The sequence below is a fragment of the Volvox carteri genome (genome assembly GCF_000143455.1).
Source record: "Volvox carteri f. nagariensis unplaced genomic scaffold VOLCAscaffold_48, whole genome shotgun sequence".
Classification (NCBI taxonomy): domain Eukaryota; kingdom Viridiplantae; phylum Chlorophyta; class Chlorophyceae; order Chlamydomonadales; family Volvocaceae; genus Volvox; species Volvox carteri.
Window position 1 is genome coordinate 939,468 of NW_003307591.1, and position 21,901 is coordinate 961,368.

The window sequence follows — 21,901 nt, forward strand, 5'->3', positions numbered from 1 at the left end:
GGAACTGGTAGTACTTTCCGGCATCCTGTAGCCGCCGGGCAGCCGCTGCTGCTGCTGCTGCTGCCGCTGCTGCTGCTGCTGCTGCCGCTGCTGCTGCTTCTGGCGTCATTGTTGCCGTCAGCCGTTTTTTTGTTGTTGTCGTTGCTGCTCTGCTGTTGTGGATAATAAAAGTTGGCGGTGATGGTAATGTTGACGCCCTTTTTGCAGATATGCCGCCGTACTATGCGCCCTGCCTTGCGAAGGTCAAACCCAATCTGGAGTACGGAGAAGAAATCGTTTACCCGGATTTTGAGGTACGGGGTAAGCCCGCACAATACACATGACACATACATACACACACATTCTCTTGCACACACTTGCACACACACCATCACGTGCCCACTGGCCACGCAGTCCGCCCGGATCAAAACAGACTCTTGAGTCCGCGGTTGCCCTCCCATACACCGGTTCCCCCCCCCCCCGCCCTCCGCGCCCCGCCCCCCCCCGGGATCTCCCTAACCCCCCTCGTGGTCGCGAAGGCCGCCATGCCGGGCTTCTTCAACGCCGATGACGCCCAGCAATGGCTCGACACCAACTACGGTCCCGGCAGCCAGGGCCAGACTGGGGCCAACAAGCGGGTCATAGTGGACCGGCGACAGGGGCGACTGGTGTTCTCGGGACTTAGAGGACAGAACCTGGTGTTCAAGGACGTGGCGTGAGTGGGGGAAAAGGCGGGGCGGGGTTAGGGGGGGTTTTGGGGGGGAGGAAAGGGTTTTAGGGGTTTGGGGTTTTTTAGTCTTTTTTCTTCGCCTCGCCCTATCCCGCCTCGCCCTATCCCGCCTCGCGTCACCCTCCCTTTCCTCGATCACAGTTACACGGACGGCGGATTGCCCACCACCTGGCTATCCGACTCGAGCCACTGTCTGGGGCACATGTCAACCACGGAGACGTTCGAACAAGTGGTAAGGCCGCCACTGCAGTCGCCGCCGCAGCAGGAGGAAGGGCACCAGCGGGGGCGGGGCCGGGGGCGGAGGCAGCAGCGGGGCCGGCAAGGGAGTGCAGCCGGGATGGGGGTGAGAGGTCTCGCGGATGCGGGGTTGCAGGTCGTGGAGGAGGCCGCAGTGTACGTCACGCCGGACAGTGAGAGGTAGGTTGGGTTTCGGAGCTGGGGGAAAAGGGGGAATGAAGAAGGGGACACCGCGTGTATGTACGCGCGCGCGCGCGTGTGTGTGTGTGTGTGTGCGCGCACGCGTGTGTTTTTGTGTCCTACCGAAGCGAGCTCCGTAGTCACCAGAGACGTGGTAGAGTTTGCCAGTAAATAAAAAACATGTGTACAAACGTGTGTGTGTATGTGTGCGTTTTTGTGTGTGTTTTAGGGGGAGGGGAGGGGGGGGAGGTATGCTTGATGGGTAACACCACCGACCGCAACCGCAGGGGGGACGTTTGTGTGGTAGGAGGGAGGGGGGAGGAGAGGGATATCCTGTACATGAGTTAGTTGGGGTTTGGGAGGGTCGGGAGGTCAAGGTGGCTGAAGGGGGAGCGATGAGGGCGGTGGGTGAGAGGGGGGAAAGGAAGGCGAGGGAGTGAAGCAGAGGGACAGCCTCCTAGGGGGGAACTTAGGGACGTTCACATATGTATGTATGAATGTATGTATGAACGTATGTATTATGCACGTATTATGTATGTATTATGTACGTGTGCCGTCTGTACTGCTGCTGTTGCTACTGCCCTCCTACTACCTCTTAATTGCTTCTACTTCTGGTCCTGCTACTACCCTCTTGTTTGTTTGTTGTCATTGTTACCGTTGGTAATCTGTTGTATTTGTTGTTTTTCAGGTACCAGCACTGGTTGGATCACACCACCAAACCGCTCATGCAGTCGGCCCACCTCATTTCCGGGAGTACACGAATCATACTAGGTAATGCAAGGGGGTTTTAAGGATGCTGCGGGTTTGGGTTGTGGTGGGGGGGGTGGGGATTTGGGGGGGAGTGCGGGAGGGGGAAGAGAGGTGGGGGCCCCGGGGGCCCGATAGGAGGACGCGTGGGCAGGCAGGCGGGCAGGACGGGAGGGAAGTTCGCCTTTTTTACACAGCTCCTCGATTGTGTTTCACATTAGCAAGCTCTCTCTCGTCCACATGCCGTACACTTCCCCACCGGTAATCCTCGTGCTGTGTTTTGGGACTGTTCCGGGCGTTTGGGACGTTTTCCCCATGACGCTTTCCGAACACGACAGCCGTTACTAAGTCATTGCTTTCATTAACTAGATCTTCATGAAAGCAAACAAATTTTATATATTAAAAAAACAGGAATTTGCGAATAGTTCACACGTACGCTGAAAACGGCAATAACAACCGCAACAACAGCAACAGCAGCAACAACAACCCCCCTGGTTTTCTGGTTCCCCACGCGCCGTGCCCTCTACGGCGTCAACTGTCACTCCTAACCGCCCCACTGGGTTTTCACTCGGGCCCTCGACGCCCGGAATGTTGTATGGCTCATTCCTATCTGTGTTTTTATTGATGTCTGTTAATAATCTATAATCTCTCTTTCACCCCCCCCCCTACGTCTGGTACACTCTTGCCCTGGCCAAGCAGCTTCACTCGTTTGTGGCTCGTCTTTCCCCCCCCGGCAACCCCCGGGGACGGTGTATTCCCCTGCCACCCTCCCCCCGCACATACATACCCACACCACCCTCCCGTACGACAGGTTCCAGCCTGGAATCGAAACAAGATATCGTACAAATCATGTGGAGTTGGCTACCGCACATCAAGAGGAAGCAATTTATGACCCCTACTTACGAACTTATGCATGTACGGCGGCTGTTGGTGTCGTGCCGAGTGCCGTACGTGCATCCGTACCTCTTCTTCCGATTACAGGTTAGCTAGCGTGCCGCGTCGGGCCGGAATGTTGTTTGCAGGTGTGAGAGGTTGCGTATTATCTGTTCTCCCCCCTCTCGTCTTTCCCGCTCACCTCCCCCTCTCACCCCCCCCTTTCCCTCTCACCTCCCTCCTTATTTCTCAGCCCCTCCCAAACCCCCCCGAATATTAACCGTTCTCTCACCTCGTTGAGGCTCTCTTCAGGCTTTTACGGACAATCCCACACGTGTACGGAATACGGAACTCGTCAATCGGGGTTATCTAATGACACCCCCCTAACATCCCCCTCCCCCCAGCCCTCACCTACGTTGTGACAACCAACCTACTTTTCTTGTCAATTCGCAAATTTACCTACCAACTACCTACCAACCACCTACCTAACCACCCGCTTCCTCGGGTTTTCCTAGGAAATGGTGATGGGTCCCGATGCCCCTCGGGTGCCGCTGTCGGAGCGGAAGGTGGTGGTCTGGTACAGCAGGTAGGCGGGGAGGAGAGGGGTGTCGGGGAACGCGTGTGTGTGTATGTGTGTATGTATGTGTATATGTATGTCTGCCTGCCGTCTGAAAAACTGCGCTGGCTGGCGGGACCCCATGCCCTCATGCCCTCACCACTGAAACATCACCTACATAGAATGAGGCGTGCATACATACGCACACAGTCGTACACAGACAGACGTACATACACAGCCGTACACGCTCGCACATGCACCTGCGACTCCCCCCGGTTCCCCCTTCCCCCGGCTTGGCCGCAGGTCCAGTAACGATCTCAGTCGTCAGAACAGCGGCCGCGAGATCGTGAACGAGAAGGAGGTGATGGACGCCATCGAGGAGCTGCTGAAGAGCCGGGGCCGGGGGGAGAGGCTGGAGGTCTGTTTGGGGCGGCCGGGGGAGGAGGGGTCCGGGTGTGCGTGTGTGTGTATGTGCGTATGTGTGTGTGCGTGTGTGTGTATGTGTGCGAGCGTGTGTGTGTGTGTGTATGTGCGTGTGTGTGTGCGCGCGTGTGTGTGTATGTGTGCGCGCGTGTGTGTATGTGCGTGTGTGTGTGTGCGCGCGTGTGTGCGTGTGTGTGTATGTATGTGTATGTGCGTGTGGGTGTATGTGTGCGCGTGTGTGTGTGTGTATGTGTATGCGCGTGTGTGTCGTCACACTTCAGCTTGCTTAGGACCTTATGCGGCTGCTATTCCCGTTGCCCTTGCTGCTGCTGCCCCTGCTGCTGCTGCTGCTGCTGCCGTCCCTTGCCCCCCCGCCCTTGCTTCCTGTCCTTCCCGGGCACCTCCTAGTACCGCCAGTACCACCAGTACGAGCACCACCAACACCACGTTACGTCCCCCTCCTCGCCCCCAACTTCTCCGCAGCTCAACCACCCCCACATTCACACGTACATCCCAACATACATAAAGTTTTACATAAAATTTTACATACATACATACCGTTGCCCCCGGGAGATCCCGGGATCGAGACTTGTCAGGGCCGAAAATCCTTCCGATGGTGGAAGGTAAAATGCCCTTAGTTGATGGACGGTGGTGACCTGGGATAAAGTTAACCTGCGAGCCGACCCGGAACGGAGTTGGGCCGCCATCGATCCGGCAGATTCCGTTGGATGTCGGTGGTGGGTGCGGTCCACCTGAGCGATCCACTGAGAAGTTGACTAGGGTGACTGGATGAGGGTGCCCCGAAATACCGGGGAAGGCAGGGTTTCGCAGGGTAGCTGCCACGGGCGAAGATATACCCCCCTGTTTCACACATCATACACATGTTCCCCCATTCAGGCTCTATCGCACATCATACATCATATATATATATGATATATATCATATATATACATACATACATACATGCACACTTCCTGCACGCAGGTGCACCCCCCTGTCGCGTCGTCCATGGACCCCCTCGACTACATCCTCTACCTCAACCGCAACGCCGCAGCCTTCCTGGGCCCACACGGAGGCGGTCTGTGCAACTTCAAATGGCTAGCTACCAACACGCTGGTTCTGGAGCTGATGCCGCGAGATTGGATCAACACCCCGCTGTACGAGGAGGCCATCGGACATGGGCTCAACTACTGGGTTGATTTGCTGGTAAGGCCCACCCAGGGGGGGGATGGGGGTAGGGAGGATGAGTGTGGGTGTGTTTCGGTTCACACACGGTTAACACACGAGGTCTGTCCTTCCGGCACGCCGGCACGCTGTGTTTTTTGTACCCCTCCGAAACCCCCGCTCCCCCGGCACCTCCCAACCCCGTTCCCCCAACCCCCCGCAGGAGCCTCGTGGCCACAATCACAACATGGCGGCCAACGTCAGCAACATCATTTCACTGCTGAGCGAAGAACTGGGAAAGGTGTGTGTGAGTGCGTGAGAATGTGTATGTATGTACATTGCGTATATATATACGTATATATATACATGTGTGTGTGTGTGTCTGTGTGCGGACGATTGAAAATGAACAAGCGAGTGTGCCGTACATATGCGTTTCGCCGTCATCCATAGGCGGGTGAAGGGGTTGGAACCCATCAATACGATTTTAAAAAGCCGCCGCACGGATTCGATGGATTGCATGACATACATACATATATACATACATATATACATACATATATACATACATACATACATATATACATACATACATACATACATACATACATACACATAACACGGCACACGTTCCCCCGGCGCCACACACGGTCCGCAGGAACCGGTCCGCGGCCCCATTATCCGCTACCGCTACGACTGGCCCGCGGTTCTGGATGACACGGTGGGTCGGGACGCAAACCTATCCAACTATTTCACCAGCCTGAAGGGCAAATGCTGTAACGCCGGCCCGGGAGGCCCCGGCGCGGAAGGGCCTTATGTGCTGCCGCGCCGGGCCCCCACCCAGTAGTTGCGTGTGTCCGGCTGCTGGCGAATGGCCCTGTCCTGTCCTGAATAGTCCCTGTAGTTTAACGTGGTTCAGCTTGGTGAATGGCCCCACGTGGAGGAAGGGGGCTGCTGCCGAGGCTGCGGGTGGAGGAAGTTGAGGAAGTTCACTGGTCGAGTGACCCCCGGGGAAGGCCGAATGGAGGGAGGAGGTTCGGGCAGGAGGGAGGGTTGGATGGGGGGAAGGAGGGGAGGGGGGAGGGGAGGGTTGGATGGGGGGAGGAGGGGAGGGTTGGATGGGGGGGGAGAGGGGAGGGGAGGGAGGGGGGGAGGGGAGAAAAGAGGAACCACGAGCGAGTGAAGGTGGTGGGTCGCAGTTGCGAACACATCATCGCGAGTCGTCTCTTTAGTAATAGCGCCGCAGGGTAGGGTACGCGATTAGGTTTGTAGGTGGGTAGTTACCGTTTTTTGTTTCCTCCGGTTCCTCAATATCGTTTTTGGTTGGGGCTTGAGGACTTTGGGCTTTTTACCGCCAGACCGCTACGGCGCGCGTGTGCAATCCTTTCGGCATTTCTCTTCAGCATTCGAATTGCGATTGTGTCGCGCGGTCCGGGAACATTTTGTTCTTTCTTAGTGGTAGCTGTCTGTGTCCTCGTCGTTCTCTCGTAGTTTGTCCGTATGTATGTTTGGGACGCTGGGCCCGCTTGGTTGCCCTAGCAGTGGTGATGGTCATAGTGGCGGCGGTAGTTACAGGCGCCGCACAAGCGCCGCACAAGTGCGGGGTTTGGATCCGTCAAAACCGGGAGGCCATGGACTATATATATTGAAAGTTGGTTACACCGTACAACCGACGGCGGTTTTAGTGTTGATCGGACCATAGCGCACACCGGATTGTTGACAGGTATTGTCGAGGGGGGACAGGGGCCGGGTTTGTATGGTAGCGGCAAAACCCCGCAGCCACCATCGCCACCGCTCTCCTCTCCTCTCCTCTCCTCTCCTCTCCTCTCCTCTCCTCTCCTCTCCTCTCCTCTCCTCTCCTCTCCTCTCCTCTCCTCTCCTCTCCTCTCCTCTCCTCTCCTCTCCTCTCCTCTCCTCTCCTCTCCACGGTGGTGTGATGGCAAGCGTGCAAGCGTGTGGAGTCGTCAAGGACCTCGGCGGCGGCGGCGGCGGCGGCGGAGGAGGGGAAGCAGGAGAAGGAAAAGGAAAAGGAGGAGGGGAAGCAGGAGAAGGAAAAGGAAAAGGAGGGGAAGGAGAAGGGGAAGGAAAAGGAGGAGGGGAAGGAAAAGGAGGAGGGGAAGTGAGGTATCAACGGGGCCCTGGCAACGAGTGCAGAACTGCAGTCGAACAGCTGTAGATAGGTTTCCACACGTCCGTATCGGTTTGAGGAGAGGAAAGTGGTGTTGAAGCGGCGGCGGCGGCGGTGTGGCGACAGTGCTGGCTAGTTGGTTGGCAAGGAAAGCAGGGATGGGCGGGGCGGTTCCTGGAAGGAAGGGGGGATAGAACCGGCGACTATGGGCGACAGTCTATGGGTGACAGTAGTACGGGAGAGCTATGCAAAACCAAGCCTAGGGTGGAAGCGGTGGTGTTGATGGAATGAATAATGGTAGGGAGGAAGACGCGTCTTTGCGTTTAGACGTTTCACGGAGGACCAATCGGCGCTTTTTTAAAGGGTTTGGTGGTTTATCAGTCTGTTTGTCATTCATCCATTCGTTTAACATCCGTACAATTAATGATTGTGAGTGATATATAATTACATGAATAAAGGCTGGTATTTTGTCCTTTGTCGGCAAAGTTGGCAAAATGATTTTGGTATACTTTGCAGGCAGCCACCATAAGAAAGGTAATATGGGTATGATCGTCGTATATTGCGTATCGTTCCGCTCGACCAATGGATATGACAAACAGAGAAGGCAGTCATACATACAGACAAATAGACAAGACAAACAAGGAGGGGCGAATGTCAATTCGCAGGGGATGGCTCCGAAAAGTAGTCAGTGACACGTACCGTTGGGGACGCGTCATGCTGACGTGTCATTCTCAGTGCGGCGGCTTCATAACTGCATGCGAGAGGTTGTGATGGGTGGGAACCCCCACCCCACAACGCCTTTGCAGCATTCCAAGCGGACTGAACCGAGCCTGCTGCCAATGTACGGCGCTTGCGTCAGCCACCTCGTCTTCCAGTCAAACTACGCTAATGAATGAATGGTGGTAAGCCAGCAGGGCTTAAATAGGAAATTCGTAACTTTTTCGGTTGGACGATCCGGCCGAAGGCCGGATAAAGGCTCTCATATTTACAACGACCAAATTTTAAACTCGCATCCCGCTTCTTCCTGCCCGCTGTGTTCATCCAGCTGACAGCAGTATTGGACTATATATATGATATAATGATATACATACATGCGCCATTTATAATGAGCTCGCTTACTAAACATTATATGTCTCTCAAGGTGAACCTGCCCTTCTATATAACACTCTGTAAGCGCACGTACACACAGACATATAGACAGACAGACAGACAGATAGACAGACGCACCTCTTGACAAACACACCTAGGCACATATGCATTTAGAAGAAACGATTGTCCACATGTGCATATGTGCATATGTGTGGGTGTATGCATGTCTGTTGTGTGCTAACATCGATTGCCACTAAAGAATTCCACGTCATATAATTCGACGAACGAATGGGAGATACAGCGTTTCAACCTCGGCGTTCATTTCCAAAACTCATAACCGGCTACGCAAACCGGCAGAAGTACGTACGGCACACGCACGTGGCTCCGTACAACATACCAAGATCGATCGAAGCCCTGCTCCCCTATACTCCTATGTAAGGATAGACACAAGTTACATGCACGGCGGGGGGCTCTCGTACGTCCAACACGCAACATTGATGCGCGCACCTTACATACAGCTTAACCACCCTGTAACGACATACAGAGAGTAACACAAGGTGTAACGCACACATACATACATGCTTACACACATACATACATGCATTATATACGGATTAGGGTGCCCCTCTCGCAGGGGAGAGCAGGGAACTGCCTCGGGAAAGGGGGCCGCTGGTGAAGCTATACCACCCTGTAACAACATACATACATGCATACATGCGTGATATCACAACTGACGATCGTATGTAAACCCCCATACAGATAAAGAAACCCCAAAGTTAAGAGACTTATCGAGTTTGTAGCTGCTTACCTTTGAACCGCAGTTAATCGTTGCATGCAAAGCAACGGCAACTGTAACCGTAACGGTAACGGTAACAACTGATCAACAAGCAGGGACAGAGAGGAGAGACAGGCACTTTTCCCCAGAGAAGCCACCCCCTCGTATCTGCCCCTGCCAAGGGCTATGCTGATCAGGCACTGTCACCACACACAAACGAAACCACACACAAACGAATTCGTCATCCTCCGCTATATCAACAGTATAGGGCCCTCTGAGGGTTGCAGCCCTTTCAGTACTTGTCGCCGTACAAGCTCTTACACCACCCAGCACCCATAATTGTAGTCTGCTATTACACCAGCAGCAGGAATTTTCGATGCAGAACACGATCGGGAGGCTCTTATCATGAGAATTTTCACGACCGATGGGTCGTGGGTGGAGGGGGATGGATGGACTACGAAAGGAAAGGGACGACAGCAGGACTTAATTCGTAAACCTCCAACTAACAGGACTCAACTACCAACCACCAAGCAACGCAAAACCAAGCCAGCTCCGAGGAGACGTTTTAAACTTGTAACTTTAAAAGTCAGGAGGACGGCTTGAAACCGAACACCTTCCGACTAAACATGATTTGCACCGTCTTCGTTTTGCAGCCCCTCTCCACTCTGGGACTAGAGTGGAGTCCTCTATCCGCGGTATCTTTAGAAGTCAGCTGCCGTACGCCTCTCAGCTAGGCGAATTTAACCTTGAGCTTTCTCTGAGGTAGCGACGGCGGTAGAGGCGGAGGCGGCGGAGGCGGGGGCGCCGCCAGACCTGCTGCCGCCAGCGCCGTACTTCAATAAGCCCACGGACTCCGACAGATCCTCGTACTGCTGATGCAGTTGCCGTACCTGCATGCCATACCAAGCACAGGACGGCTGTTCCTGAAACCGATTGGGTTCGGGAAGCGCGTCGGTCAAGGGGATCGCAACCTTCCAATTTCCAACTTCCAACTTGCTACCTTCCAACGCATTCCCATGCCCATCCCCAACCTTGGGGCCGTCTTCAGCAGGGTCATAGCCTCCATCTCCTCCTTTTTTACCTCCGCCCAACCACGACACGCCACCATACACACAGCCCAACATCAACCCCTGCTCCACTCCCCGGCCACGGCACTTCATCTGCAGCTTCAGCCCCTCCCCTCAACTCTCACCCCAGCTCCGAAACCTCGGTCCCCAGACCCCCCCCCCGCCTCACCTGCACCAGCAGCCGACCCACATCCTTGGCCGCATGCTGCATATCCACGTTGAGGTCCGCTGTGGATGCGTCTAGTCGCCTTATGGAGAGGCTGAGCTCCTCCAGCGCCGTGTGCATGAAGGACTGCGGGTAAGGGAATATAGAGGGAGAAGGAGGGCGGGTAAGGTGTAAGGGAGGGTTACCAGGAGGATAACTTGTTACAGGTTTCGTCTTACTGAAGCGCGGGTGCGCGAGGCTGGGAGCGACAGAAGACACGCGGTGGGGTGTCGGGGAATGGATGAACCGATAGAGGAGTGACACTCATTTGCCGTGTCCTGAGCCTGGTCATGAGCTCATGAGCTCGGTTTTGCTCTTTTCGTATAATCTCTTTGCTCGTCCTATCCGCCCGCCGTACGTATCATCCCGGCCCCAGGCCCACCTGTAACTCCTCCAGGTCGGCCTTGGTGATGTACGAAAGCCCCGAAACCGAATCCGGTGCTGCTGTACCGGCCTTGGACGACTTCTCTAGCTCAGCTAAGCGGAGGCGGATTTGGTCCAGATCCTCTAAGGATTGTGATGTCAGTTGCTACGGGGGGAGAGGAAGTGGGGAGGATGGTTCAGGGGAGATGGTGAGTGGAGTGTGCCTGCATGCAAGCGTGCGTGTTCCCCGTGTTCGTGATCGCGGTTCGTGATTCCCACACACAACACAACACAGTACGATATCGCGCCTCGCAGCAGAAATATCGCTGGGCTGTCCTGCACTGGACTGACCTTCAATGCGGCCTCTAGATCCAGCCGCAAACGTTGCTCCGAAGCTGCCAAAAGCGCCTCGGAGGTGGTAGCGGCGGCGGCGGTGGGGCCACTGCTGACGCCGTCGCTGATGCCGCCAGCTGCACCAGATACCTGGTACTGCAGGCTGGATCCAAGTCCCACAGTCTTTGGATCCGAAACCGAAGTGCTGGAAGCGCCCTTGGCTTGCATCCAGCCCACCTATCGGTTCGGGACGGGCCCGGGGAAAGGCACCAAATGGTTGGAAAGGTTTTGGGTTTTTAAGTTTTTGGGTTTTGTAATGGAATTCAGGGTTGCATTCCGGATTTATAGGAGAATTTTTGCATGTTTTGGGGCGCTTAAGAAGATCAGAATAATTAGGGGCGTGTTCACGGGCGTGATTGGTTTGCCCGTGAGGCTTCCCCTGCTGGACCGGAGAGCACCTGAGACTCTTCAACAGCAGCTAGAATACGCAAGTCACCAGGCGTTTGGTTTGGAAACGTTTTAAGAGGTATCTGGGACAATGCCTGGGGGCCCCCATCCTCCTCCTTCCACCAAACGACCATCCCAGCTACTTGCCTGCAAGTATATGCTCATCTTCATTCGTACCCATGCCCGTATACCCGTGTACGGAGCACCACTGCCTCAGCATGAGCATCAATATTTTCTTCGTTTTCGTACCATCTCATATCTCTGCCGTACACGTACGGTATGTCCGCAACATTTACCTTGGAAGTCAGGTCCTCCAGCTGCTCTTGGAGCGCCGCAAACATCTCACCAAGAGCCGTCAGGCGTTGCGACAACTCGAATTGCGACTGGGGCCCCCGCCGAAGCGACTGAAGGGATTCCACCTGGTTTTGAAGGTCCTGCAGCTGCGAGAGCAACTGATCGTGCCACTGCTGCTGTTGCTGCTGCTGTTGCTGTAGCTCCGTCGCTTCCCGCGCAGCAGCCGGTCCGCCGCTGGCACCGGTTTCGGAGCCCTCAGGTGAACCATCTCGCATCGTCGTCACCGGGGACAACGGCAGTCCTGACGGCTGTTGCAGCAACTGCCGTACCTGCTCCTGCAGCCGATCCAAAGCCGTATCCAGGCGCTGCAACTGTGTCGTATGCTCGTCCAGCACGTGGTTATGATGGTCCAGAACGGTGTGATGCATGCTGCGCGCCAGGGAATCGGCAGCGGCGATGCGCTCACAAGCCGACACGCGGATCGCCAGCGCGTCCCACTCCGCTGCCGCATCTGCCGCGCTGGCGTTGGCGCCGCGTAAGCCTCCGTCGGCGTCAGCGGCAGCGACAGCAGCGCCGCTGTCCCTGACAGAGCCGCCCGCAGGCTGCGGAGGCGGCGGTGCCTGTGGCGGTGGTGGTGCAAGGATGCTTTTTAAACTGCGAATGCCACGATTGTCCGAGCTCCGGTTCTTGGCGGCGTCGAGGGAAGCAACGGCGTCGGGGAAGAGGCGTCCAACCTCGGATGCGTCATCGTTGACGTAGCCTGGCGCAGGGTGTGTACGGCTGCGGAGGGCGTCCTTTACCTTAGATTCAATCGTGTCGAGACGAGTCTTGAGATCCACTACGGTGGCATCGAGTCTGGCGGCAGCCGCACTTGTCGCTGTGGCCGCTGCTTCTGCATCCACAATGCGCTGCTCTGTCGCCGCGAGCGCAGCCGCCGTAGCGGCAGTTACGGCACCAGAAAAGCGCTTTTCAGTCGCTGCCAACGCTGCCGCCGTCGCAACGGCTTCCGCGTCAGCGAGACGCTTCTCAGTCGCCGCCATCGCAGCTGCCGTGATGGCAGATTCGGCGCCGGCGATGCGCTTCTCAGTCACAGCGACCGCTGCAACCACCGCAGCCTTGGCAGCAGCGGCTTCAGCACCTGCGAAACGCTTCGCGGTCGCCTCCACCGCTGCCGCAGTAGCAGCAGCTTCAGCATCGGCGAGACGCCTCTCCGTCACCGCAACGGCGGCAGCTACAGCCGCTTTAGCAGCTGCAGCCTCGGCACCCGCGAAGCGTTTCTCAGTCGCTGCTAGTGCCGCCGCTGTGGCGCTGGATTCGGCGTTTGCGAGGCGTTGTTCTGTCACTGCTACGGCGGCAGCTACAGCCGCTTTAGTTGCCGTGGCCTCGGCGGCAATGAGGCGTTTCTCAGTTGCGGCTACCGCCGCCGTCGTAGCGGCGGATTCCGCGCGGGCGAGGCGCTGCTCGGTCGCCGCCACAGCCACAGACGCGATAGCGGCTTCGGCGCTGGCAAGGCGCTTTTCGGTCGCTGCTACTGCCGCCGCCGTCACCGCCACTTCAGCCTCTGCAAGACGAGTCTCAGTCGCCGCCTTCGCCGCCGCCGCAGTCGCAGCTTCCGCGCGGACAAGGCGCTGCTCCGTAACCGCCATGGAAGCTGCTACAGCCGCTTTAGCAGCCGCGGCCTCGGCACCCGCGAAGCGCTTCTCAGTCGCTGCTACTGCCGCCGCTGTCGCAGCAGCTTCAGCACCGGTGAGAACTTGTTCCGTCGCCGCCACAGCGGCAGCTACAGCCGCCTTGGTCGCAGCGGCCTCAGCGACAGCGAGGCGTTTCTCAGTCGCTTCCATCGCTACCGCCGTGACTGAGGATTCGGCACTTGCGAGGCGCTCTTCCGTCGCCGCCATGGAAGCTGCTACAGCCGCTTTAGCAGCCGCGGCCTCGGCACCCGCGAGGCGTTTCTCAGTCGCTTCCATCGCTACCGCCGTGACTGCAGGATTCGGCACTGGCGAGGCGCTCTTCCGTCGCCGCCACAGCGGCAGCTACAGCCGCCTTGGTCGCAGCGGCCTCAGCAACAGCGAGGCGTTTCTCAGTCGCTTCCATCGCTACCGCCGTGACTGAGGATTCGACCCTTGCGAGGCGCTGTTCTGCCGCCACAGCAGCAGCTACAGCCGCCTTGGTCGCAGCGGCCTCGGCAACAGCGAGGCGTTTCTCCGCCGCCTCTATTGCCGCCGCCGTGACGGCGGATTCGGCCCTTGCGAGGCGCTCTTCCGTCGCCGCCACAGCAGCAGCTACAGCCGCCTTGGTCGCAGCGGCCTCGGCAACAGCGAGGCGTTTCTCAGTCGCTTCTATCGCTACCGCCGTGACTGAGGATTCGGCACTTGCGAGGCGCTCTTCCGTCGCCGCCACAGCAGCAGCTACAGCCGCCTTGGTCGCAGCGGCCTCAGCAACAGCGAGGCGTTTCTCAGTCGCTTCTATCGCTACCGCCGTGACTGAGGATTCGGCACTTGCGAGGCGCTCTTCCGTCGCCGCCACAGCAGCAGCTACAGCCGCCTTGGTCGCAGCGGCCTCAGCAACAGCGAGGCGTTTCTCAGTCGCTTCCATCGCTACCGCCGTAACTGAGGATTCGACCCTAGCGAGGCGCTGTTCTGCCGCCGCTATAGCCACAGCCGCTTGGCAGCGGCTTCGGCACCGCCAAAGCGTTTCTCCGCCGCCTCTATTGCCGCCGCCGCAGCGGCGGATTCGGCACTTGCGAGGCGCTCCTCCGTCGCCGCCACAGCGGCAGCTACAGCCGCCTTGGTTGCTGCCGCTTCGGCGACAGCGAGGCGTTTCTCAGTCGCCTCTATCGCCGCCGCCGCGGCGAGGGCTTTAACGCTGGCAAGACGCTGCTCAGTCACCGCTACAGCCGCCGCCACAGCTGCTGGATGGGCTGTGTCGTCGGCTTCAGGCATGTGCTGCCCCGCCGCCGCCACCGCCGCCGCCGCAGCTGCTACTGCTTCGCCATTGGTCGGCAGTAGCTTGTTATCCACCTCCGTCGTGCTGAGATGCTCCCGCAGACGCTTCTCCAACTGCTCCTCAAGCTGCGTCGACAAGGCCGCCATCACCACCGCTGTGATAGAGCCCTCTAGAGTCTCCAGATGGGCCCTACGTGAGCGTGCAGGAGATGGGGGACGTGTGCACAGAGGATGTCGTACTGTCCACGGAAACCTGCGCTGCAAGCTACTGGCCACCGGAAGCCATCGGAAGACCATCGGCACGTCACGCTGTAAATATGCCGTACTGCTGTACGCCACACCCCCAAGATGAATGCGGCAATGGCATAATCCTTTCAGAGGCAATTCGCAAAATGGCGCGGGGCACACCGCGGTACGGAGTATAAAGAGGGGGGACAAGTTAAGGCAGATTTCACAATGCCTGGGTGTAAGGGGCGTTGGGGTATTGTTGCACGGCAGCGTGTCGTACGTTTCGTACCTGAATGCAGTCACAGACTCGCGTTGCTCCTTCATTCCCTCCTCCAAGCGCTGCGCCACCATCGTCTCGCACGCCGCCATGCGGGCCGCCAAAAGCTCTGTCTCCCGGTTAGCTGCGGCCGCCGCAGCCGTCGCGTCATTGGCGGCTCGCGCCGCCGCAGCGGCTCCCATGACCGCCCGGTGTGCCGTACCCGCAGCGGTTACAGCCACGTGTGCCGCGTCGGCGGTTTGCTGAACGGCGATTTGCGGCGGCGTTTGCGGCGGCACCGCTGACGCCACCGTCGCCGCCACGTCAGCTAACTTCTGCAGGAGCTCCAATCGAAGCTCAGCATGGCGCTCCCTTTGCTCCTGTACACGAGCGGTGTGAGTGGAGCGCACGGCGTGTTGCGAAAAAAGCTTTACGACACCCGAAGGCAAAAGCACAGAATTCTAAGGACCGTAACCACCGCCGTAATAAGGGCTTTCGCGCATTCAGGTGGTTCCGTGATTGTGTACATTGCCGTACCTGCGTTTCCTCCTCTAGTGTTGCGATCCGCTGCAGCACCAGCGCCTGAAATCCTTCCCCCACCATGCCGCCTCCGGGGTTGCTCTGGTTAGGGCCGGTCGCGAGCAGGGTGTAGCCCTGCAAGATACATATATACATAGGCAGGCGGCTGGCAGAGGTTAAGGCCTGACTTCTGCTCCCAGTCGACCCAGTCGACCCGGGTTCAAATCCGCCTGCCGGCTCCTCGGGTGTTTGAGGAGTGATGAAATGGGAGGTGGCCCCCCATCTTATGGACGGTGTAGGACGTGATAATATCAACTTGCGAGCTGACCAGGAACTAAGTTGATGCGCCGTTGATCCGCTAGATTTGGTTGGATGCTGGTGGTGAGTTGCCGAACCCAACGAATACATTCTGAAGTCGGATGGGGTGACGGATTAGGGTGCCCCTCTAGCAGGGGAGAGCAGGGACTGCCCCGGGAAAGGGGGCCGCTGGCGAAGTTAACCACCCTGTAACAACATACATACATACAGTCTTGAGTACGGACGGACAGACACACAGACAGACGGACAGGAACCCATGAGTGATGCCCACGACCGCTGGGGTAATGGTGGTGGTGCTGCGTCCTCCCCATTACTTGTTCCAATCTGTCACCCGTCCCCGTCCCCGTCCCCGTCCCCGTCCCCGTCCCCGTCCCCGTCCCCGTCCCCGTCCCCGTCCCCGTCCCCGTCCCCGTCCCCGTCCGGGGTGAGAAGCCCTCACCTGGGGCAGCGTTGCAATGCCGGTGGAGGACCTCTGCACCGTTACACCCTGCTGTTGGAATGAACAACAGCAGCAACGGACATAGCACAACGATAACTACAACGGTGATAACAACGGTAACGGCACAACAGAGATGGCGACTGAGCGGTCACAAGGGCTCTCATGCACAGAGTAAACAGAGAGAAAGAGAAGGAGAGAGAATCATGCTAAGCAGCGACACAGGACGGGCAATTATTCACTTCCTGGCAGAAAGGGAAAGAAATGAAGGCAATCGCCATCCCCACGCCAGCAGCCGTAAAACAACCCTTTGGAAGAGCCCAGGCTCCTTCATGGGAGAGGGGTACATACACGTGTGTGCTTATACCCGCACCACTTCGATCCTCACCAAGTGCACCTGTCCCAAACCCTAATTAACCCATATGTTTGTGGGTGTATGTGTTACAACTCAGCTGCGTTACCCAGAGAGCCGTAACGAGTGCCCATACACGAGTCAGCAGAGGCGCAAGAGCCTAGAGGCCGCAAGCTAGGTTAGGAACAATTCCTGACATCCAAGCAGTTTACACAACAAGGGAAACAAGTAAAACCCAGTAGCGGACCTTCCTTCCTGGTAAAATACCTTCGGAACTTACCCCTCCGTAATTGCCCACTAACACCAGCTCCCGCGGAAATGCAGTGCCGCCATCACCTCTCGCGGCCGCCGTCACCAGCGGCAGCGGTGGCGGCGGCCTAGCGGCGCCCTGGTCCACTTGTAGTCTCAAGCGGGAGGCCGACGACGCGGGGAGCGACACCACAGGCTGCGTTGAGGCGTTGAGGCTGCGGCCGGACGCGCCGGATGACGCAACGGCCGGATCCAAGGACTTGCGGGTAATCTGTGGCAATAAACGGTTTATCCGTTAATCCGTTAGACGTGGCAGCACTTCATCCCGTACCGTGCTGATACACTACAACCCAGCGGATGACTCCAGGTATGATATTTATCTTTGTATCTCTTTCTGTGTGTGTATGTGTGTATGTGTGTGTGTTACACCTTGGGAAGTTGCGTACTCTCCAAAGGTGTAACCCCGGGGGCCCCACGCGAGGCGGGGGTGCAGGGGTCAGCCTAAGGCTGTCCGAAATAGATAAATATCCTAAAGACTCATGGGAAAAACTATGTCGAGCTAACCTGGATATCACACGACGCATCGTAAACAATTCTAGTTGCGGCTTACTTATATTCGACAACATTAATAAAGGCAAATAATTCCATTAACACGGTCAGTCGACAGTGTCGACGGACCTGGGGGTAGTAGCCTGCAACTGCGCCGCCGCCGTCGCTGCCGCCCGCGGCAGCGGCAGCAGTGTTCCCGCGGAGGTGCCCGCTGGCTACTGCCGGCAGCCTCGGCAGTAGCACTGGCGCCGCCGCCTCCGAGTCACTCAGCCTGGCGACATCCTCCCCGTGGACTCTAGGCAGCCCGATAGTAGCGCTGCTGCCACCGGCCCCGCCACCACCAGCCCCGCTGCCGTTGAGCCCAACGGAAGCGCTAACCGCGCGCTGCTGCGTTCATTCATCGCCAGGAACCAATTGCAGATCAGAATGGGAAATCGTCTGCGTCTAAGAACCATGCGTGTGTGTGTGTGTACATGTGTGCGTGTGTGTGGTTGTTACAGTGGGCGTGTGTGATAGAGGAGGTGAGGGGAGGAAGGAGAGGGCAGGACGCATCCTCCTCATTGTGTTCAATAATGCTGAAGGGCCGTTGCAGAGCGTAGTAGGACAACTAGGGTACGACATGGTACGGCGAGGTAAGCTACACCAGCAGAGATACTGGCCTCACCCGCAGCGGCAACGGCAGCGGAAGAGCAGCGACTCAGACTCGATGTCATGACGACAGAGTGTGTGTGTGTATGTGTGTGTGTGTGTGCAGTAATGGTGATGGCCGTGGTGGTGATGGTGATGCAATGCTCTCCAAACGTGGCATGATATGACCCCCAGCAACTCACACAACGTACGACACATCCACACGGGCCTCCCTTGCAGACATACATACACCCTTGCCAACACAAATTCAGCAACACCGCCACAATCACAAGAGCAGCCAATCACCAAGTCAGCCCCCTCCGGTGATGCAATCCGAGCCACGCACCAGTGACTTATATGACATCTTCGCCGACGGGGACGTGGTCCGCATGTTCATCGTCGACTGCTTTCGCTGTTGCTGCTGTTGCTGCTGTTGCTTGCGCTTGATCCGCAACGCCAACGCACTGGCGGCCGCCCACACGTCCACCTTGCCGCCCTCCTGATGGAGAGCGGAAAGCGCCCGCAGAAAGAGCAGGAAATTGAGTTTGGAGGTACCGGGTGGCCGGCAGCGGGCGTACACTGCACCAACGGTCTCCACGCTCAGCGGGCCTGCGGAAGGGGGGGAATGCATGGGGGGGACCGATGGAGGGGAAATGTATGGATGTATCGATGTATCAATGCATGGATGTATGCGTGTATATGTGGGAAAGGGGAAACGCAGGAAGTAATCAGCTGGATCGAAAAGGACGGCAGCATCCATGCCAACCTAAACACACACATGTGCACACACAAACCGGCAAGAGACCAGCACGGCACACAACAACTAGCTCCCCAAACCCCAGCCTAAACCCCAGCCAACGATCCCCATACTCCTTCCCTTTCCAAAGCCCATCACAACACCCCGCAGCCAGCACCAACCTGCGGGCTGCATGATCCCCAGAGCGGTCACCAGGCGCTGCAGCTGACTGGCGCTCATGCGGGGCTCAGCAAAGTCCGCGACAGTCAGGATGCGCGGCTGACCTGGCGCAGTGGCGTAGCGGGCGTACAAGCACCGCAGCAGCTCGGCTCTCTGCGCTGCTTCAGCTGCCGCGGAGCCCGCACCTGCACCCACTTAGGCAGCGGCAGCAGCGGCAGCAGCGGCAGTAGCGGCAGCAGCGGCAGCAGCGGCAGTAGCGGCAGCAGCGGCAGTAGCGGCAGCAGCGGCAGCAGCGGCAGTAGCGGCAGCAGCGGCAGTAGCGGCAGCAGCGGCAGCAGCGGCAGTAGCGGCAACAGCGGCAGTAGCAACAATATTGGGCGAAGAACAGAAGGATCATAGGTAAGGGTGTGGACTCCGTAATTCTGTACCGGCTTTACCGGTAATTCTGTACCGGCTTTACCGGTAATTCTGTACCGGCATTACCGGTAATTCTGTACCGGCTTTACCGGTAATTCTGTCCGGTACATGGTCCCACAAGCTCAGCTGTCACGCTCACCAGACAGAACAAATCACCATACAGAGAACATCAGCGGTTGCCAGGACCTTCCATGCCACGGCACACCATAAACCCCGTGAGCAATCCGGCGCACTCCACCCTCCCTAACTCCGAGGTAGGGTAAGAGCGCCGCAAAAGGAGGCATGGCCCCCGAGATGCTCACAAAACCCCACAGCGACATACTCACCATCGCTCGGCTGCTGCTGTGGCGGCGATTGCTGTTGTTGTTGTTGTTGTTGGCCCTGCTGACCCCGCTTCTGCCCGTGGCCTTGCGCCTGATGCTGCTGCTGCTGCTGTATGTGCTGCTGCTGCTGCCGCTGCCGCGGCTGTGGCTGCTGACGTTGCAGTTGCCAGTCTAACGGCACCAGTTCGTACCGTGGAGCGTCGTTGCCGCTGCCGTGGCCTTTACCACGGACGGCTTGCGCATTGACGGAAGCAGATATCTCCCCCATTGGTACACTCGAGGACGGGGGAACCCAGCCGCTGTAGTCTACGGCGTCGTCGGCCTCCACATCGTTGTCCAGGCCATCCTCCCCCCAGTCGCTGCCCTGCTCCTCCCCTTCGGCTTCCGAGGTCTCCGCTTCATCATCCAACTCCTCATGCAGATGTTGGATGCTGGCTGGCGGTGCTGCACGAGTCAGAAGTGGTTGATGACGCTCCTGCTGCAGCTGCGATTGGTGTTGTCGTGGCTGGTGCTGCTGCTGCTGCTGCTGCTCAGATGGCAGCAGCGAAGCCTGCGGGGGTGCCTGCTGCCATTGCTGCGATTGCTGCGGCTGCGTTCGGTGATGGAGATGGCTTTCGGGCTGGGTTGGCTGGAAGGAGGCTTGTGACGTCGACTGGGGCGCATGGGGAATGCCGCTTCTCTGTTTGAGCGGCGACGGGCGTTGTTGCTGGGACGGCTGTTGCTCCGGTGCCACTATCGGTGACGGTGACGGCAGCAGCAGCTCTGCGGGCGGAGATGACGATGATGGCGCGGGTCGCTGCCCTGGCTGGTCCCCAGATGGCGCAGATGGCTTCATGCGGCGAGACGACTCAGTAAGTTGGCCTGGGACTGAGGGTTTCGGGGCGGGGAGCCGGAATGGAAGCAAACAAGGAGCAAAGGCGAGTCACAGTTCAGATGGGAGTGGGAGGCTTTGCTTTACAAGGGAAACAGGAGGAGCGCTACACAAGTGAAAAGGGTCCCGGGCGGTCCGGCCGGGTGTGGCCAGGTAGGGTGTACGGAGCCCCGGAGCTGGGGGGGGGATAATAGGGCGTTTGGCATGGATGATGACGCTGCCAGCATCGGTGACCGTTACAGCGACGTTTTCATTGGTACGTACCCGGTCCTAAACGGCTCACAGCACGGTCTAGCTGTCCCCGGAAGGGCTCATCACTGTCATCCGCGATAGGCTGTGGGCCGCTTATGATTTCGTCTGGTACTTCTGTGGACTTGCGCTGCTGGGGCTGGGCAACCACCTCGACCAGTTCTTGCAGGTCGGTGTCTCCATCGCCTTGAAATCTTGGGAGGCCCTGCTGGGGGCGTTTGGGGCATTATTGGATGCACCCGTTGACCATGTGGCACCGGCATATGCACGGCTGGTTAGGCAGCACATGGCAGTGCGGCAAATTACGCAGCTCAATAGCAGGTGTGAAACGCAATGGTAAATTTCCCACATTGATGACTAATGTGTTTGACTTCTACGCAGGATGCTGCCCCTGATGCTGTTTGCTTTGCCATCGGTGCTTCGCCACGTAACCCCCAAGCAGGCTTCTAATTAAGCTGCACCCAAATATATTTTGGCAATGAATGTATCCAATCTCATATCGCCTAATGAGTTTAAGCTATTGCATGTAAGGAGTCACAAGGCAAGCAGCATGCACGCCGCGAAGTGAGACGTACCTGAGCCGGCGCCGCAGGGTCAGATTCAGGATCATAATACATCCTTGCATTTTCGTCTGTCATACCTACAGACGCCGCACAAAACCCCTGGAAAACAGAGAGTCGCTTCGGCCTCCCAGGGAACTACTGTCAAGCCTCAACCCCGTATTGTACATTACTGAAGAGGTATATTACAGTCTTAAATATCCATTAGATTTGTTGTAAATTTGCCATCATCCGCAGAGCGTGTTCTCTAAGGTGCCTACACCGATAGATAGAAAGCCCAGGTGCTGGTACGTATTACACACTAAAGATAAAACCAAATATGCTTTATTACTGGCGTAAAATTTTTAGCTAAGCTATCGCGGCCACAATTTTCAGTTAGTACGGGTGGTCTACGGGAGATGCGCAGCCGGACGGCGAAGAGATGAATAGACTTGAGGCATAGTTTGATAGTAATTGGAGCAACAACAGGTTCTAGCTGGATTCGTAGCTTTTTGTACTG

General features: G+C 57.5%; 2 protein-coding genes across 2 annotated transcripts; one reads left to right on the plus strand and one right to left on the minus strand.

Annotated features, from left to right (window-relative positions):
- Positions 1-209: 209 nt before the first annotated feature.
- VOLCADRAFT_106668 (uncharacterized protein) lies at positions 210-7,566 on the plus strand (the record flags this gene model as incomplete). The annotated part of the gene is made up of 11 exons (XM_002955039.1): positions 210-293; positions 519-694; positions 851-1,119; positions 2,685-2,854; positions 3,262-3,332; positions 3,606-3,720; positions 4,209-4,316; positions 4,710-4,931; positions 5,113-5,190; positions 5,545-5,607; positions 6,839-7,566. 11 exons carry the CDS (start codon positions 210-212, stop codon positions 7,007-7,009), a joined length of 1,527 nt encoding a protein of 508 aa, XP_002955085.1. The 3' UTR covers positions 7,010-7,566.
- Positions 7,567-8,169: 603 nt separating this feature from the next.
- Positions 8,170-21,480, minus strand: VOLCADRAFT_96030 (uncharacterized protein; the record flags this gene model as incomplete). The annotated part of the gene is made up of 22 exons (XM_002955102.1): positions 8,170-8,181; positions 8,482-8,533; positions 8,611-8,631; positions 8,912-8,979; positions 9,769-9,801; positions 10,115-10,237; positions 10,533-10,679; positions 10,865-11,083; positions 11,590-11,733; positions 11,917-13,620; positions 13,688-14,292; positions 14,328-14,722; positions 15,050-15,396; positions 15,554-15,670; positions 16,293-16,340; positions 16,922-17,086; positions 17,569-17,826; positions 18,413-18,675; positions 18,985-19,086; positions 19,948-20,166; positions 20,858-21,047; positions 21,418-21,480. 22 exons carry the CDS (start codon positions 21,478-21,480, stop codon positions 8,170-8,172), a joined length of 5,295 nt encoding a protein of 1,764 aa, XP_002955148.1.
- Positions 21,481-21,901: the final 421 nt, after the last annotated feature.